Source organism: Nothobranchius furzeri, chromosome 16 (genome assembly GCF_043380555.1).
Source record: "Nothobranchius furzeri strain GRZ-AD chromosome 16, NfurGRZ-RIMD1, whole genome shotgun sequence".
NCBI classification, from domain to species: Eukaryota; Metazoa; Chordata; class Actinopteri; order Cyprinodontiformes; family Nothobranchiidae; genus Nothobranchius; species Nothobranchius furzeri.
This window is the reverse complement of record NC_091756.1, coordinates 51,261,482-51,280,231: the sequence shown is the minus strand read 5'-3', so window position 1 is coordinate 51,280,231 and position 18,750 is coordinate 51,261,482. Positions and strand designations below refer to the sequence as shown.

Genomic DNA, 18,750 nt, shown 5'->3' with positions numbered 1-18,750 from the left:
TGCTCTCCATGTCCAAAATGTTCGTAATCAGGTCCTTAGTCAACTTAAAGTTGCGCACATTTTTCCACTAAGTTTTCTTTCATAAATCCCAAAGTTTGCATGGAAAGTTGCTTACACAGTTTTCCGATCCCGTTTTGTGTGTAAGCAAGCTTGATAAATGAGGCCTCAGGTCATTGCAAACCTGATGGTTTGTCAGAATCTGATGGGTCATATCATCTCTCCGTCCATCTGTCCATCCATCTGTCGTCCATCCGTTCATCCAGCCAGCCAGCCAGCCAGCCACCCAGCCATCTATCCTTCAGCAGCTGGAGAGTATAGGACTATAGAAACCCATCAGCGTTTCTAACAGGTTAAAAACACCAACCTGAAGATTATGTAAGAATATAGTGAGAATTTTACAGTGAGAAAATCCCAAAAGGAAGGAAGGAAGGTTACTGAAACATATTTCATATCCAGCTGGCTGCAGGGATTGTCAGTTTTTCTCCTTTCAAAACAAAGGAAGGAGGAACGTAACTACTGTTTACCATCAGTGAGTGTGGGGGTGCCGTGTATCCTGTGAGCTGATACTGCAGTGCCGACAATTGTAATTTGACGACAGCCAGCAAAAAGCTCCAGAATTGTTTAAATTGTGGTTGCAGTAACCACATTTTGCCACAGGATGTCATTTTTACTTAATTTCCACATAATGCATCTTTAAGGACACAGTTTGCTTCTGGTTCCAAAGAAAAACACAAATCTGATCAAACGTTCAAGTGTTTCAACTGTTGTTATTGGCTCATGTTTAAAGGTTTAGGTAAATCTAATCCACTCTGATAAACTCTTCTCTTATTCATCAGAATTTGGTTTGACTCCATTCACATTTTTCCAGACCAGACAACAAGAACCTAAAGCTTCATGTGGAAATAGAGAACAAAAACTAAAACATTGGCACCAAACATCAACTTAAGGTTGAAGGCTCAGTAATGTGGAGGTTAATGGTCCAGGAAACACAAGCTGCTGTGTGTCGCTGTGTCCTTGACATCTAACACTTTTAATTTCCTCTGAGGTTTAAAAAATTGCTGGAAAGTATGAGAAAAAATGTTTGGTGTTTCTATTAAAACACACACACACACACACACACACACACACACACACACACACACACACACACACACACTGTTTCTGAACTAATAAATATAATTTAGAAAAGTCATTTCTATTTGGCACCACATTCTAGCTCTTTTTGTTATCATTGTCTGCTTTTGTGTGGTTTCGCTCTAGCTGACTTGTTTTACATATTTTTAAAACTCGGATACTTTGATGCAGCTCTTCATAGGGGAGCGTCTGTCTGGCTGCTAGCCAACCAGAGCCTAAATTTCCCTTGATGCACCTAGATTCTATTAGTCTCTAACTTTAGAGCTGAAGTTTTGTGTTATTTGTGATGCATGCAGAGGGGAAGGTGGAGGTGACCAAAGAGGAGATGAAGCTGTGCACCATGGGACCAGGAAAGGTGTTTGGAGAGCTGGCCATCCTCTATAACTGCACCAGGACGGCCACTGTCAGAAGTGAGTTACACACTCACACACATACATCACTTCACCAGAGAAAAGATCAAAGCAGAGCTGTCAGCTGAAAACGAGGTGTGTCCCTGGTCAGGTCTGGATCAGGACCTTCACACAGACTCTAGAAACACCTAGCTGGTCTAGACAGTCGCAGTCCAGTTGAAAAGTCATTCTCTGACCAGTTTGATTCATATTAATGAATGAAAACCATGTTATTGGCAAGTGTTCCTAATGCTCCTGCTTGACTAAGCTGATCTGGTCAAAGTTCTGTCCGCAGGACTGTCTGGTACCACTTCACACCAGACAGGTTCTATCCAGCTCAAAATGTGTATCCTAACTGGTGGAAGGGATAACTCAGTTACAGATCAGCCAGTCCAGTCAGATAAAGAATGGTTTAGTTCCTGAGTTTTGGGAGCCAGGTGGATTTTACCTCCCGATCACGTGGAAATAACAAACTTCACGTATTTTCTGTTACTCTGATTCCAATAAAACGTTCTCAAAATCACCCAGAAGCTGCTCTTGTCTCCATGAATGTAGAGAAGAAATGTTGGACATCCAGTGGGAGCTAATCTGAGTTCCGCTGGAGGAAGCAAGCTCAACAGAACTCTGACAGCGCTCCGTGTGCTTGTGTGAATGTCCAACTTTCTGTCAGGTCTTCCTTGTAGAATGCTCACTTAGCAGCTGTTGCCAGGCAACACCATCCGGTCCGGCCGATGAGTTCTGGCACCTGTGTGTCTCTTAGCAATAACGTTGGGTTTGAGAGGATTTGTTTCCATTTACGGAAACTTTCCACCTGTTTTCACATGAACACACAGTTAATCTGCAGGGATTTCCCTCTAACCACCTTTTAATCTGCATTTAAATAATTACTTCCATTTATTTAGCAACACAAATGCAAAGTTGGATGTTAAAGGAGTTAATTTAGTCTCTGTAGCATTCAGTCAATATTGAGAAGGCCGGAACTGATGGTGAATGATGATTTATTGAGCCGTCCGTATCATCAACCAACGTATGAGCTAGGCATAAACAAAAAAATAAATAAATCATAAAATGAACCATAATGCATAAATGATTACATTGGTAGCCTTTTTCACAACTAATACAATCATATAGGTACCCATACACATTCCGTTTTCATAACAACATTCTGAATTATAGTTACAAACCTTGTTCCCCTTATCAACTGAAGCTAGACAGAAGTATTCTTCAAACTTTCTTTGTCTTCTTCTCTGTGAACCGTTAATAGCCTACCCTTTGCTCCGTCTTTACTTCTAATAGATTTACGTTTGCTTCTTCTGCGTTGCACCTCCCTACTTGGCTACGGTTGCTATGACACTGTCAAAATAAAAGCCCATGTACCTTTGCTGTTGTTAAACATAAAGAAATAGTTCACCTTTACATTCATCTTTACAGTCTCTAATGACCAATTGTAACCTCCTGTTTGTAGTTAAGCTCATCTAAACCACAATGAACACAAACCATCATGTTTCCTGTCATTGCCATCGTTACACACACACTTGGCATCTCCATGGCACCCCATTCTTGGTCATAAAACTTAAAAAAACACAAAAATGATCTGTGTTTGCTGCACACACACAAACTGTAGCACTGGTGTCAAACCATGTCACAGGTTTTACAGGAAGTGATGGGAACAAGTTCAGAGTCCTAATCTGGTTGACCAAGTTTCAGATGAAATATTAAAATCACCAAATTGGTTCCAATTCTGCCTCAGTTTGTTCTGAGTTGTTTCCAGCTGAGAACTGGTATGGTTATGGCTCCTGACCAGTCCAGCTAGGCTGAGAGAAATAACAGCGAGAACTAGTGCTAGCTCAGAACCAGACCTCTAGCAGCTTTGAACACAAACACCCCAAAGTCTCCCAGCTTGTTTTTATTGATGTTGATGACCAGACATTACAGGTCTCCAGCACGTCCCAAGTTACTGAGTCTAGCTCAACAAATCTGGAGTCAAAACCAGAAAGTTCTGTCACAGAAATCAATTTCAGCCGATGAGTACCAGTTTGAGTCTCATGTGGCAAGGTGGAGAAAAGAGGGCCCGGACGGGATTCGATCCCCTGACACCCGGGTGAGAGTCATACGCTCTAACCAGTCAGCCAAGGGGACATCCCCTTGGCCAAGTAGCCAGGGCGCATGATCAATCGGGACATTGTGACAGGACGCTCACACTGTCACATCCGACTTTGAAGACACGTGGTTTTATTTTGATTCATGTGGATGTGGATTCTGTAGTTTTGGTGTTCTCAGAAACCTTTTCATTGCACTGCAGCATTTTTATTACAAACACAAAAGACTTGACTTAGGAAGCTGCCTACTGAGTGGTGGTTGAAAGCTCTGCCTTCTCACAATATGAACTGTTGCTGTCAGTAAAACAAACTCATTTCCCAAAATATTCAGGAATTTTTTTCTGAAATTCTCAAAATGAAAAAATAATTTTAGGGTTTAATGGATTTGTGTAGTTTTGTGTAACACACACAAACATTTTGTGGAGAAAGTTTCTACAAGCCTGCATCTCCATGGTAACTGCTTGCAGCTCCAGATGAATGCCTTGTTACCATAGTGACTAGGTCTGTCCGAGGAACTGGTGAGGATTATGGGATGTAAAGACTTTTAGAAAACCTTTGTGTACCTGAGAGGACTTTTTTTTGTCTTGCTGGAGTTATTTTCAGCCCTGAGTTTTGTCTGCAGGTTGGGCGTCCATCAAGCAGAAGCTTCTTATTTTTCTCCACTTCATCCTTATCTTTGACTGTAGCTTTTAATTCTTTCTGTTCACCTGTTTGTCAGTTTGTTGGTTCTCCCGTTGCTTTTTTCGTCCAATAGTTATCTCTCTGTCTTCTTTGATTAGCTCTTGCCATCTGTCCTTGATTTACATAAAATATTTAATGTGTTCAAACTTTTTTATTGTTTAATGTATTGTCTATTTAATTATGATCTCACATTTCTGCTAATTTGTTTACATTTTATCTTTCCATCCTCCAGTTCATCATTGCCACTCAGGTTCTGTGTTCCCCTCAGAGATCGAAGCTTGGGATTTAAAGGATTTTGGGCTCATCTTAAATTCTTCATTCCCTGGAGGTTGAAGACCTGCTGTGTGTCAGTTACAGTCATTTATCTTCCTCCTGACCCGTCTTTTTGGGGAATCGAACCTGCTCCATTGTGGAAGCTGAGCCTGATCCTTTTGTTCACATTGTCCGGAGGGTGATTCTGACTCTTTCAGAATCTGAATATTCACGTTTCTTCTCTGTGTTCAGGCTGTAGATCCTCAGGTCAACCAGCTGGCTAATGCAGTTTGAATGAAAATGTAGATTCAATAACAGCAAAAAACATCTAATCTAAAGATGCATCACTGTATGACCTACGTGATTATGCAGAGGGGTGCTTTTAATCTCATATAACTATATTTCAACCTCAGATGTTGAAGTCTTTGCTGTGAAACAGGTTCCTGAAGTACGCTCAATGCCTGCTTCTCTTCCTGATGCACCTCTCTTGTGTATCTTAAAAAAAAATTACTCGTAATTTATACCACAGTGTGTTAAAATACACATTGGATCATTATTTCTGCCTTGCTGCTGTATATTCTATAGATTGAAAATCTTTGTTTTTTTGTTTTAGATTAATCAAAGTTTATCTGATAGGTTTCTTTTTTCTTTTGTTTCACCTGTTTGTGTTCAATCTGTGTGGAGAAAAAAAGTCTAAAGTGTGAACATGAAAGTTAGATGGAAATTTTAAAATCCTGATTATTTTAAATGGTTTTACCAGAATTCCTAAACAGGAATCTCCTGAATCTACCTGTGGGGTAACGAATCATACACAATGAGCCCAGTTGCCATGACAATGTGTGCATGTCGTATCTTCTCTCTCTCTCTCTGCACACACACACACACACACACACACACACACACACACACACACACACACACACACACACACACACACACACACACACACACACACTAATCTGATCTTAAAGTGTCATGTTCAGACTCATTAAGAAACTAAAACGTTCACACAGACGTCATGATGCAGCTCCACTAGAACATGTCTGTAAGACATATGAAAGCTGGTAACTAAATCAGACAGACAGAGGTTAAGCTGATGGTTCTGGTTCTGTTTCAGCCCTGACCCATGTGAAGCTTTGGGCCATCGACCGACAGTGTTTCCAGACCATCATGATGAGAACTGGACTCATCAAACATGCCGAGTACATGGATTTTCTAAAAAGGTGACCCCTAGTCACAAACAGACTCTAGACTAACCCAGAAGACTTCAGATTACTTTTGAAAATGAAACCAAGTCTCTAAACCTGTTTCTGTGTTTGTGCAGTGTTCCTACATTCCAGGGTCTTTCAGAGGAAACTCTCAGTAAACTGGCTGATGTCATGGAAGAGGTTAGTCTTCATCATCACCTGTCCTGTTTCCCTCTAAGAATTGTCCAATCAGACACTGCTCTGTCTTCAGACTCACTATGAGGACGGTGAGTACATTGTCCGACAGGGAGCTCGAGGAGACACTTTCTTCATCATTAGCAAGGGGAAGGTAAGTCCAGCGTCCTCTACCTTAGTGACCTCATCACTTCTGATCGGCTGTCTCATCCTGGTCACCGGTCAACCCTGCCTCCACCAGGTAAATGTAACCAAGGGGGATTTGGCCAGTCAGGAGCTGATACACCTGCGGGAGCTTGGCAGAGGAGACTGGTTCGGAGAGCGAGCGTTGCAGGGGTAAGATGTTACCACAGAGTGACCTTTGACCTGACCAAGCAACCTGTAAGGTTCTTTCTGTAACTATTGCTGTTCCTCCTGAAAGTAAACTTTAAAGCAGTGGAGCTCCAAACATCTCTCGTCCACGAGTAACAGGATAAATGAAGAGTTGGACCCTGAGTCCAGACTCAAACCAGACCAGTGGTTCTGATGCTCTGAAGTTTGTTGTAATTTGGTACATTTCTAGTTCTGTTTCCTCAGGGAGGATTTGAGAACAGCCAACGTTGTTGCTGCTGACACGGTCACCTGCCTCGTCATTGACAGAGAGTAAGAGTCTGAGTACGCACTTGACCTGATCGGGTCAGGTTCTGTGTGATGTACTGTAGAACAGCAGATCCTTAGACTGTCTGAGGAAAAACAAAAATCAGCTGGAGGTATGTTAAATGTGACGCTGCCCTCTGCTGCTGTCAGAACGAACTACACACAACCTGGATCCTCACTGTGATCGAGATCAACTAGAACAAACCTGCTGAGTTTGGACTTCTTGACTGGTTCTACTGGGAATTTTGTTCGTTGATCTGGTTTTAGTGAATACAGCATAGTTTCTGTTGATCCTCTGTTACAAGTAACTCTGTTAGGTTAAGGATGAATAGGTTTGACATGTTGGCTTTATGTCCTCAGCTCGTTCAAGCATATGATTGGTGGACTGGACGATGTTTCAAGTAAAGTCTACGAGGATGCTGAAGCCAAGGCCAGGTAGGTAAACCCCTAACCCTAACCCGCATAGTTACTAGTCTGTTTGAGTTCAACCAAAAACAAGAGAGGAGGATCTTCTGCTTGTGTGAGGAGGAACTGATACTTTAGGACCAGAAGTAAAACCACACCTGAAACCGGGGGTGGGTGGGGGGATTCCATTGGGGTCTCGTAGTGGTTCCTCTACCATTTCGTGTTCACATGTGAGGAGGTGTTTACTGCAGTGACTGGATGAAATGTTGAGTTCAGATCAGCTGACTTCTGCAGTTCTGCCTCAGAGAAAAGTTGGTGTAAGACATACACACACCTCCATTAGTCAGCCTCATCGTCTGCTAATGGAAGAAATCTCCACCTGACAGCTTAGGATCAGCTAATGATCAGAAGGTTGTTAGGTAATTGTTTTCCTATAACCTGTTAATAATTATTTTATGATAATCTAATTTGTAAATAATGAAGTTTTAATTAGTCAAGGATCAGCAAATCATCAACTTATGACCAGTAAATGGTCAGCTGGTTAAAAATCTGCTAAACTAGATTTTCAGTAATTTACTTGATCGTTATTTTGATTATTTCCTTTATTTTTTGTTGTGATGTTTTACAGAAAGTTATCAATGAATTTGATCGTCAGTTATTTAGCAGAAAACTGATCACGACTGATTCTGAAATAATGTGATCGGTGTTGATCGATTGTTTGATCCTCCGTTCATCCACCCATCTTCATCCGCTTATCTGGTCAGGTCATGGGAGCAATAGCCTCAGCAGGGCGGCCCAGACTTCCCTCTCTGCTGTCACCAGCTCATCTGGGACAATCCTGAGGCGTTCCCTGGCCAGCTGAGAGACATAGTACCTCTATCGTGTCCTGGGCCTTCCTTTAGGTCTCCTCCTGCTTGGACGTGCCCAGAAAACCTCACCAGGGAGGTGTTTGGGAGACATCCTAACCAGATGCCTGAGCCACCTCAACTGGCTCCTCTGAATTTTGTAAACATGCCGGAAACAAACATGAGCTGCTGAGGATGAGCTGACAGTGGGTCATGTGACACACCGAAGGATGTTTCCTCTTATGGTACGGATTTAATGCAGCACAGGTGTCCTGCTGTCTGTCAAGGCTGTTGCTATGGTAACATTCAAATGAAAACAGTTCATGTAATGTGAGAGCTTGTTTACTCTTCTTGTAATGTTACAGTAATGTTATTTATGAACTGAACTTTAAGTTTTATAGCCCTCTCAATCTAACCTATTCATAATAGGGACTTAAAATCTTATATAGAATATGAACCGTTCATGAAAAAGGAAAGTAGGTGCTTTAAACATGTCGGCAGTTTTTTTAAAGAATGCAAAAAAATATATACAAACAAACAACAACCTCTCCAAAAATAAGATCTCACAGTTGAAAAAGTTGTAAATCATGTCAAATAAAAACAAACAAAAGTTAAACAGACTATTAAAAAATTATTATTGTAACAAAAACAGTTCAATTAAATGTAAAACTGAACATAAATGCTTACTTAGTTCAACCAGCAAGGAGGAAACAAAGCATAACTTTAAAGACTCAGGTCAGAGAAGATATGTTCAGAATTGGATTAGGACATTGTTTACTTCTCTTTATTGCTTTGTCCTGTTGCACCCTTCATGAACAGGAGCTGTTCATCTCTTTCTCAAACTAATTTTAGACAGTTTATTTGTTGGCTCATCCTGAGACAGCTTCTGTTTCTGCAGAAACCCGAATCCACCATTTCCAGGAAGTAGCCTGGTCCTGCTTGGAGACCTACACACACTGACTAGGCTTCTGATCTGTGGGTGGCAAAATGAGAGCAGACTTCTACAGCAGCAGTTTGATGCCTAATTTAGTTTTAACATTTAGTAACTGAAGTAAAACATAAAGTAGCAACAAATAACATCTAGTTGCATTTCTTTTTTTTCATTAAATATTAAATACATAGAAACCAAAGGGAATTTATCTTTTCTCCCCTGTAAAATACATGCAGGTGAAACTCAAAAAATAGAATATGGTGCAAAACTCCACTTATGTAATTCAATTTAGACTGAAAGATCATCTAAAGGCAGGAACCCTTTACAGGTGTTATGGATTCATCAGCTAATTAGAGTGTGAGCATTTGAGGCTAGAATATTTAACATTTTCACAATATTCTAAAAGTCTGAGATTTTGAATGTGGGGTTTTCATCGGCTGTAAGCCATAATCATCACAATTATAACAAATAAAGGCTTGAAATATCAGGATTCCCTTGTAATGAGTCTGTCTCATGTATCAGTTTCACCTTTTAAGCTGAATTACTGAAAACTTTTGCTTGATGTCCCATTTTTTAGAGTTTCACTTGAAACACTTTGAGAGACATGCAGGAGGCATCCTGACTAGATTCACCAGACCAGTACCACCTCAGCTTCCTCCTCCCATGATGGAGGAACTTCAGCTCCACTTGTAGGATGTCTGAGCTCTCCATCTGCAAGCCTCACCTTGAGAGGAAACTTACAATAGGCCTTTCAGCCATTTGTGTGATCTTGTTTTTACCTTTGGGTCAGAAAACTGAGCACCTTTCTTTTGGGCTTAGCTCTCTCAAAGCCACAATGTGATGCAGACGCTCAGCATCTACATCATTGCAGATGGTGGAGTCCAGCCCTTACTGGGAACACACGGCTTGTTAAATCCTGACATATTTTTTCCAATGCATTCGTCCGGGTCATCCTCTCTCTACTACAGTGCTGACAGCTATCAGCTCTTTCCTGTAAATGTGCTGCTGAGCATTATGGGTAAACATGGGACAATATGGTCGGAGTCTTGTGGTTGTGTCTGATGAAACTTTACAAACTTAACCTATGCTGCTGTGTTCTTAGAAAGCAGTCCTTCCAAACAAGCCAGATTTTTCTACTTGCCCTTTCATGCATAACCTTTACCCTTTGACCTGCTATTAGGCCAGATGAGTCTGAAATTTTTTGTCACTTTTCCATGTGTTCATGTTAAATTAGCCTGAAACTTGTTAATGACCTTGCCGTGCACGGGAAACATGGCAGCCATTGTTACAGAATGTGTTTGGGTGACTGTGGGTGGCCATTAGAGGCATATTCTGAGAAGACATGGTGGCTGTTGGAATATATGACCACAGTCTGTGACCTGTTGACCTTGTTCCAGTTGTAGTTCTGAAGATTATTGGCCTGTCAGGTGGAAAACATCTGCCCATAAATCTTCTTTATGACAGAAGTAGACTCACTCTGAAGGAGGGACCAAACAGAACCCAGTTAACAGACAGATCAAGACAAATGGAGGACTCTTGGAGAAACTGTGACTATCTCTGAAAACTCCAGATCCTTTGGTTTTGAGGTCAGTACAGTCCGTCCTTCAGCCTCCTGAACATCAGCTAGCCTCTTTAATTACTGAGCTTCCTTTAGTGGGTGAACCTCTGAGCAATGTTTCCATCTTCTAAAAATATCCCAGCAGCAGGGTCCAACCATTCGGGTTGTCCTCTCAGGTGTCGTTACTCCCCAGGACAGACTGAGGGCTTGTTTTGGCAGAAAGGCCGAACCTCTCAGAGGCTTTCCTCAGTCTACGTTATCGGCTGAGTGTGCTCAGTTGGACTTTCCAAGCCCAGACGTTCACAGCGTTTCAGCGTAGAATTTAATTTACAGAAAACTGGAAGTTGATTTTCCTTGAGGTGATGCATAACTCTCTCAGTTCTGGATTCTGACAGCTTTTGGTTAATTTCTGGACCAGACTCATTTGTTAGCTTAATGCACAAACACCTGGAGGATCTGGAAACCTCACCGTACCGCCGACATCTCCACACCAGAACTCTGTGGGACCTTGTCTGCCCTACGTTCTACCTCCATCATGTAAACTGGATGTGGAGCTCCTCCTTTAAGACCGCTCTCCTACGAACTCTTTGCAGAACATTTTCTTGAAGATCAAAGAGGAGTTTGATGCTGTGTTTGAGAATTTTGTGTTACTGAGAAACGTTCCAGTTTGACAGTCTGGACTGTAGAACAACAAACTGCAGAATTCATCTGAATTTCAAAGTCACATTCCTGAGAGTTTTATCTCTGTTTGTTTGGAGTTGAAAGGCTGATTCTGCCTTTCTGTCACAAAACATTTTTCTGATCTGAATTGAGTTTAAAGATGAGAGAGTTACTTCCCATTCCTGCGAGGCGACAGAGAGAACGCCTCACTAGCCTGCCTTCTCCATCCTCTTATTCCCTCCCCATCACCTCCTTCTCCATCCAAACCTCCAAGAAATTCCCTTTCTTCCATGTGGTGAAATGCTGCAGGTAGGATCTCATGTAGGGTTTTATCTACTCGGACACCCCATCTCAGGTTTGACTTCTGAGTATCAAGAAATTTTCCAAATATCATTTCCTGTGTTCTTCTGAAAGGTACGAGGCAGAAAACGCCTTCTTCTCCAGTCTGAAGCTGAATGACTTCAACATCATTGACACCTTGGGAGTTGGAGGCTTTGGACGCGTTGAGCTGGTAAAATCAGATCACTGTCCCGAGCAGCACTCATTCATAGTCACTGGATAAAAGCTAAACATGACAGAAACAGGTCTACTTAATGTTACTTCTACTTCAGATCAGTCTTAGATTTGTTTCTGAATCAGCTCAGTGTGTGTGTGTGTGTGTGTGTGTGTGTGTGTGTGTGTGTGTGTGTGTGTGTGTGTGTGTGTGTGTGTGTGTGTGTGTGTGTGTGTGTGTGTGTGTGAGAGAGAGAGAGAGAGAGAGAGAGAGAGAGAGAGAGAGAAGCCCTAAAGCTTTTTTATATCTCTGAATTTTATTCAACATTTTCAGGTGTTTAATGATTTTTGGTTCATCTCAGATTATTTGATTTCCCACACTTTTTAATTCAGTAAATGTATGAAGTGAGATGTTTGGAAAGGATGGAGGGGTGCAGTGGGTGGTGCACTGCAGGAGGATTTGGGTTTCATTGCCGCAGGAGGCGGGGCTCCAGGTAACTGCCGGGTAAGGGGGAAGCCCTGCAGAAGGTTTGCCCAAAAATAGGAAGGATTCCCCATTCAGGGTCTCCCGTCTCTCCTCTGGAGGTAATTTTAGACCTTCGGTCAGAGTAACTCTGATCTGTGGAAACAACTGACCTTTGACCTCCAGACTGCCTGTCTGACTTGAACAGAATGCTGGTGACTCACTCAGAGTTTCCATCATATCTAGTTCCTTTATTTTTAATTACCTCTTTAAATCATCATGAAAACAGTTTAAATGTATTTAGATTCAGTTTTTTTTACACATCTCAAAGTCAGGCTATTTAATAAACGTCAAACGTCTGATTTTAGGCCTTTAGTAAAATGACTGGCTTGGATTCTAGCAAGGGCCCATGTGGTCTTGGACCTTTTGTTTGATGGTCTAGTTAACTCACACACAATATGGTTTCGATAAAAATGAATGAACCATTTTTATGTTCATTTGGGACATATCTTCTCAGATGAAAGACATTTCCTAAATGTTTGATTTGCTTTTGTTTTTAAACTGAAGTTTTTCCATCTGCCCTGCAGAGTCGTGAGAGGGTGTGGAGCTCACCATGTCATAGCTCAGATAACATGACGTCTACGAATAGAAGATTGTGTCATGTTCTAAAAACACCCTGACAGAACAAGGCTGCTTCCCTCTGAACATTTGAAAACTTCTGTGCCAGAATTTTGTTAAACTCATATTTTCTAAAACAAGAAACACATTTTCCTAAACCATCAGGAGGTAGTCTGTCTCAGATGGCCTTCAGCTGATATCCACCAGTGCTTCAGCTGTGGGGTCTTGATGCAGACAGAGCTATGTTTCTATGGAAATGTAAACAACCAACTTCATTGTTCAGATGTTTAGAGTCTCCTCTGTGACTCTATGAAGAGGCCAGCAGAGGCGCAGAGGGATGATGAGGTCATTTTTCTTTGTTCAGGTGCAGCTGAAGAGCGAAGAGGCCAAAACGTTTGCCATGAAGATCCTGAAGAAGCGTTACATTGTGGACACGCGGCAGCAGGAGCACATTCGCTCTGAGAAACACATCATGACTGAGGCGCACTCAGACTTCATCGTCAGGTCAGAAAGCTCAATCGTTTCGTCACTTATTACTTCATAATTTATGTATCGTAGTCAACTAGCAGGGGGCAGCACAGAGTCCAGTTTTCACTCGCTCTGGGTCGCCTACTTTTACTGACCCTGGACAGGTCGCCACTCCTCCATCACAGACACACATACGTCAGTCAAATGTATTCCCTAATTAACATAAACATAGATGTTTTTAACCTGTGGGAGGAAGCTGTAATGGTTTGAGAAAACATGAAGTCTCCACACAGAAAGGCTGAAGCAGGGATTAGAACCTGCAACCTCCTTGCAGTGAGGCAATGGTGCTGGCAATCATGCCAATAAGCAACCCCCATATCCAGATGTTCTTCAGATGTGTGTTTGTTGCGTTAGTTTGTTTTTCTTTTTTTGTTTAGAGCTCTTAGCTTTCTGACTGTTCTAGTCAAACATGAGCTGGAAGCTGCTGGTGGTCCTTTGGTGTCTTAGTGACTCCATACTGTTGCTGTTCAGGTTGTACCGGACCTTTAAAGACAGAAAATACCTGTATATGCTGATGGAGGCCTGTCTGGGCGGGGAGCTGTGGACCATTTTGAGGGACAGGTAAGCTTCACACCTGGACGATCCTTAATAATGACAGATATACAATTCAATTCAAGTTTATTTGTATGGCACCAAATCAGGACAAGAGTCGTCTCAAGGCACATCACACAGTAAACATTCCAATACAGGTCAGTTCATTTAGCCAAGCAGTAAAAAGTTTCCCATGTAAGGAACTCAGCAGATTGCATCGAGTCACTGACTGGTGTCAGAGTCTTTACAGCAATCCTCATACTAAGCAAGCATGCAGTGACAGTGGAGAGGAAAACTCCCTTTTAACAGGGAGAAACACTGATACTTGAATCTGTTTTACTGAAATGACTGATCAAAAGTAGACTTCTTAATGAATTCATAATGTCATAAAAAGCTACATTTCCATGTTTAGATAAAAGACATTTTTATTTGAAGTTACATTTTTTTACATAAATAAATTTTGGGATTGATCAATAAGTGTTTTTTGAATTTTTTGAAGTAATTAAAATAATTTTATTTATGCTCTACAATTATATGTATTATTTGAATATACCCTTAGTTTATCAGAGCTTTTACTATTTTCATTTGAGGAAGTTCTTCACTCATTTGCAGTAAGTAGGAATGAATGCCTTCTAAGTAGTAAGCTGGGGTAAGAAAGCTCCAGTGCGCCTGTTTCAACACAGAGAATTCAGCTAAAGGAGAAAGTAGACGACAGAATTTGGAGTCTTATTTCTTGATATTTGGACATCTCGCCTCTTATTGGCTAACAGCAACATGTCTATACCACTAACTCTAAGAAAAATATTTAAAAATCTTTCTTGATAAATAATACATTTTATACATCTATAAACCAAGTCAGCTGAAAACCCTCGGATCTGTTTGTATGTTTGTTTGTTTCAGGGGTTCGTTTGATGATTCAACCACCAGGTTCTACACGGGCTGTGTGGTTGAAGCGTTTGCGTACCTGCACGCCAAAGGCATCATCTACCGAGACCTGAAACCCGAGAACCTGATCCTGGACAGCAGAGGATACGCCAAGTTGGTACGTCCTGCAGGTCATTATGAAAACTCGTGTTTATCAAGTTAAAAACCTCAAGTTTGTTTTAAACAGCAGAAGCTTGAAGCTTTGAGGGAGCTAATAGGACAGAAGTGTTTGCAAAAATCTGTTTAAGTTTTATTTTGTAAAAGTTTTATCCAAAAGAAGATGTAATAAAAAAGCTTAAATAATTTTAGAATCTATCTAACAAAGAATTACAGCTTCAAGTGTTCTCATCACAGCAGAAGAAAAATTTGCTGCTTTGACTTTTCAGGTTGATTTTGGTTTTGCAAAGAAAATTGGCTACTGTAAGAAAACGTGGACATTCTGTGGAACGCCAGAGTACGTCGCTCCAGAGATCATCCTCAACAAGGGCCACGATGTCTCCTCAGATTACTGGTCCCTGGGCATCCTGATGTACGAGCTGCTGACCGGCAGGTGAGCGCTCATCTGAGGTCAGAGGAAACAAATAGCTATTATTCTGAGTTGTAAAGGTCCTTTTGTGTATGCAGTCCTCCGTTCTCAGGTCCGGATCCAATGAAAACCTATAACATCATCTTGAGAGGCATAGACTTGATTGAATTCCCAAAAAAGGTCACCAAGAATGCAGCTAACCTCATCAAGAAGCTCTGCAGGTAGGGGTGCTGTTTTCCTGAGCAGGTCCCTCTGACCCCTCTCAGGTCGGGTGCTTGACTGTATGTGTATTTTTGTTGGCAGAGATAATCCATCAGAGAGACTCGGAAACCTGAAGAACGGCGTGAAGGACATCCAGAAGCACAAGTTAGTGAGCAAAGATATGTTTAACAATCTTCATTTGACCAGTTTAAGATTAAACTAATGTTTGTGTTCAGGTGGTTTGAAGGTTTTAACTGGGAGGGTCTCAGGAAGGGAACACTGACTCCGCCCATTATACCCGAGGTAGGTACATGTGTTTAAACTAGCTGAGTCATCAAATCTGTAAATATTTGGACAATTGAACCTCTGGCTAATGCTTAAAAAATAATGGAGCAAATGTTTTTGATGCATTAATTCCAACAAAGTTTTGTTTTAATTCTTCTTTGTGTTCAGGTCTCGTCTCAGACTGATACCAGTAACTTCGACAATTTCCCAGAGGACACAGAGGAACCACCGCCTGACGATACCTCTGGATGGGACTACGACTTTTAGATCCAGCCTGACTTTCTGTGATAAGGATGAAGATCAAATGTCTGCAGGTGGAACAGACATGGAACATTTTGATGCCCAGCTGGACTTGTGTAGATGAGGAGATCTGATCTTAAACTGGCTGTCAATGGAAAAAGAACTCTGGATGATGGGACCGATCCAGTAGGTCCATCTGAGGGATAAGTGACGAAACTGAGCACCGGATCATGTCCATCTTCCATCCTGAGCTCAGGATCAGCTCTGTAAACATCATCTGGAACCATGGTGGAAGATTTTTTTTTATTCATATTGTCAGTGCTGTGGAGGTTTTTGGTGAAGTGGACCCACCAGAATGCACAGAACTTTTTTATGCCTTCTGACAACTTTTGGTGTGTTTCTCTATCAGCAGCTGGACCTTTCTGGGTTTGTTGATGCCAGATGAGTGTTCTGAATCTTCTAGCAGGAACGGAACCGACCAGTTCTTCCTGTTTAACAAAGTTCTTTTTAGTGGTAAAATAGCATTTAATAGATCCTTCTGCCTTTAAACATCATCACTACTTTCATTGAATCTACCTAAACAAGATCAAACCCTGAACAGCTGAAGAAACCTCAAGATAGAAATAAGAAAATAAATCCCTAAATACATTTTAGTATCTTATGTACAGATTTTTGAAAGTTTAGCAAAAAGATCAAATTCAGGTTCTTTCATTTCATCAGTTGAATTGGCTGAACACTTTATCTTAAAGGGACTTTACGGAGTTTTGATTTTTTATGCTCGCGATTGCCCCCTCAGGCCAAAAACTTAACGGCAGCTTCAATAGTAGGCTCGTGCACGAGGCGCGCATGCTGTACGTGCACGTCCCTTAACGAAAATACAGCTGAGACAGTCAGCTCCGTGTGTGAGTGTGTGACAGAGGACAGGAGAACGCGCAGCTAATTAATTAAATAATTTGGTTCTGTACCTTTCATTTCAGCACCATATGTCGATGTTCAGCACAGCTGACAAAGGTTTAAGATGGGTCAGTCCGTCAGCTTCACAGATCATTCCCTTCCCTTGCTTGAAAAATTGTTCCAAAGTGAAAGTTGAACCCACATCTTTTTTATCTGTGAATTCAAAGCCGTTCGGCGAGTCTCAAATAAAATTTTGGGCATCTTACTGTAAAAAATATACCATTAATGTAAAAAATAAAATCTACATAAATTACATTCACATCAAGAATCAAACCCGGATCTTCTGCACGAGAGTCTGACGTCTGAGCTACAGCGCCAGTAACGTCTTTCTTATCTGTAACTTTTATATCCTTGATGACAGCTGAAACAACGTTCAAAGAACTGTTCGGAGCGAAAATGGCTACGTTGTTGCTAATTTGCAGGAAATATCTAGAAGAAAGTAGCTAAGGGTCCTCAGAAACGTAGCTAGGTTCATCACTAGGCGTTAGGAACAGCGACAAAGTCACTGAGTTGGCACTGCCTCTCTCTCTGCTGCTAAAGCTACTGATAGCAAATGCTACGGGCGATGCCTGAGCGTGAACGCGCATGAAGCAGCCTGCTCGACCAGAGCATCTCTTTTTCTGTGATTTTACAGAAAAACAGGCAATCACAGTAAAAATGCTAGGGCTCATTCTACAGGACCAGGGCATTGCAGGAGAATGTATGAAGAAGAAATTTATTATTTCTATACATGTTTTGGCTGTCAAACTTCCATAATGCCCCTTTATGTCTCAAAATTAAGTGCAAAGGAAATTATGCTAAAAAAAGATAATTTATCATAAAAATTTTAACACATAAAAGGTTCACCACAGAATAGTTTGTTCATTTAAAAAATTTTAAAAGTAAAATAATTTACTGGGAAAGCCTGAAGTGATTCTGGCTGAGAAACATGGGAATGAAAACAGTAAATCAAACCTTTCAGGGCTTCTTTGTTTTTCTGCGGCTGAGTTTTGTTTTCACTCATCAGTCACAGATCACAGGACTTCTCACACAACAACGCTTCATCAGAGATTGTGACTCTTAAACCTGCTGCATCACAAGTGCTACACCTGAATAATCAGCCCACTAAAGCCTAGCGTTGTCCAGGACCTCTGGAATCAAACGTCTCTGGTCCATGAAACCTGAATCTCAGATTATAGAGGAAGAAATGGAGTGAACCTCTGCAGAAGGACAGATGGGACTGATTCTAGGTTCTGTGTCCGTCAGCCAAACGGAAACTTTGCTTCTCTGTCAATGGTGTTTGCTTGGTTCTTACAACTCTGTTCTGCCTATAGGCAGTGCCATTATTTCTTCCCAGCAGTTACTTTACAGCGTATTGAGTGTGAGGGGTTGAGAAGGGTTAGAGTCGGGTTGCTAACCCATTGCTAGGCCAAATCTATCCATTGCTTTAGCAACCTCAAGCCACCACCTGGCACCTCCGATGCTGATTTTTGGGAGAAACATCTGTTGCTCTCTCTGTGGCGACTCAACAAGCTAGGCGGATCCATGAGACCCCACCCTTGCCTTCTAACAGACAAACATTTATGGATAACCAATGCTTCCTACATGCAGAGATTTGCTCTTCCACACTTTGGTTTTTTATCAGATGAAAAGACAGTGAGGCACCGGCTGGTGATCTGTCTGCTCTAAGAACTGTGATCCTGTCAGTGAATCAAATTATTCTGCTGCAGTTTGCACTTTGAGCCACTAGATGTCACTACACACAACTCACTGGTCCTTTAATTTCTGAATCTTCACCTGTCAATATGGTTGTGCTAACGTTTGTCTGTTTGTTCTGAACCTTAGATATTGCAGTGATCATATACTGAGTGATCAGAACCAAGTGAACAACAGAGGGAGTTCAAACTGATTAAAACCTGATGTACATATCAGATGAGGACTAAACCTCACCTGGATCTGACTCTGTTTTTAAAACTGCAATTAACATAAAAGTTAAAGATCAAACCATGGTGCTTCTGCCATTTGCATGCTAACTAA

At 41.4% G+C, this 18,750-nt stretch overlaps 1 protein-coding gene across 3 annotated transcripts in view; it reads left to right on the top strand.

Moving 5' to 3' along the window:
• The window catches only part of prkg1b (protein kinase cGMP-dependent 1b), a 48,682-nt gene extending 32,643 nt beyond the window's left edge, over window positions 1-16,039 (top strand). For 2 of the 3 annotated variants that reach the window (XM_070545798.1, XM_070545797.1), the window contains exons 3-18: window positions 1,431-1,544; window positions 5,673-5,778; window positions 5,880-5,943; window positions 6,014-6,091; window positions 6,179-6,273; window positions 6,514-6,579; window positions 6,934-7,008; window positions 11,387-11,483; window positions 12,910-13,049; window positions 13,545-13,634; window positions 14,505-14,646; window positions 14,915-15,078; window positions 15,153-15,275; window positions 15,358-15,420; window positions 15,492-15,558; window positions 15,709-16,039. In XM_070545798.1, coding sequence (XP_070401899.1) covers window positions 1,431-1,544; window positions 5,673-5,778; window positions 5,880-5,943; window positions 6,014-6,091; window positions 6,179-6,273; window positions 6,514-6,579; window positions 6,934-7,008; window positions 11,387-11,483; window positions 12,910-13,049; window positions 13,545-13,634; window positions 14,505-14,646; window positions 14,915-15,078; window positions 15,153-15,275; window positions 15,358-15,420; window positions 15,492-15,558; window positions 15,709-15,807 — 1,583 coding nt within the window. In that variant the 3' untranslated portion in view covers window positions 15,808-16,039. Of the gene's footprint in view, window positions 1-1,430; window positions 1,545-5,672; window positions 5,779-5,879; window positions 5,944-6,013; window positions 6,092-6,178; window positions 6,274-6,513; window positions 6,580-6,933; window positions 7,009-10,901; window positions 11,282-11,386; window positions 11,484-12,909; window positions 13,050-13,544; window positions 13,635-14,504; window positions 14,647-14,914; window positions 15,079-15,152; window positions 15,276-15,357; window positions 15,421-15,491; window positions 15,559-15,708 lie in introns of those variants that run through there. The other variant, XM_070545799.1, reaches the window with a different exon arrangement.
• Window positions 16,040-18,750: the final 2,711 nt, after the last annotated feature.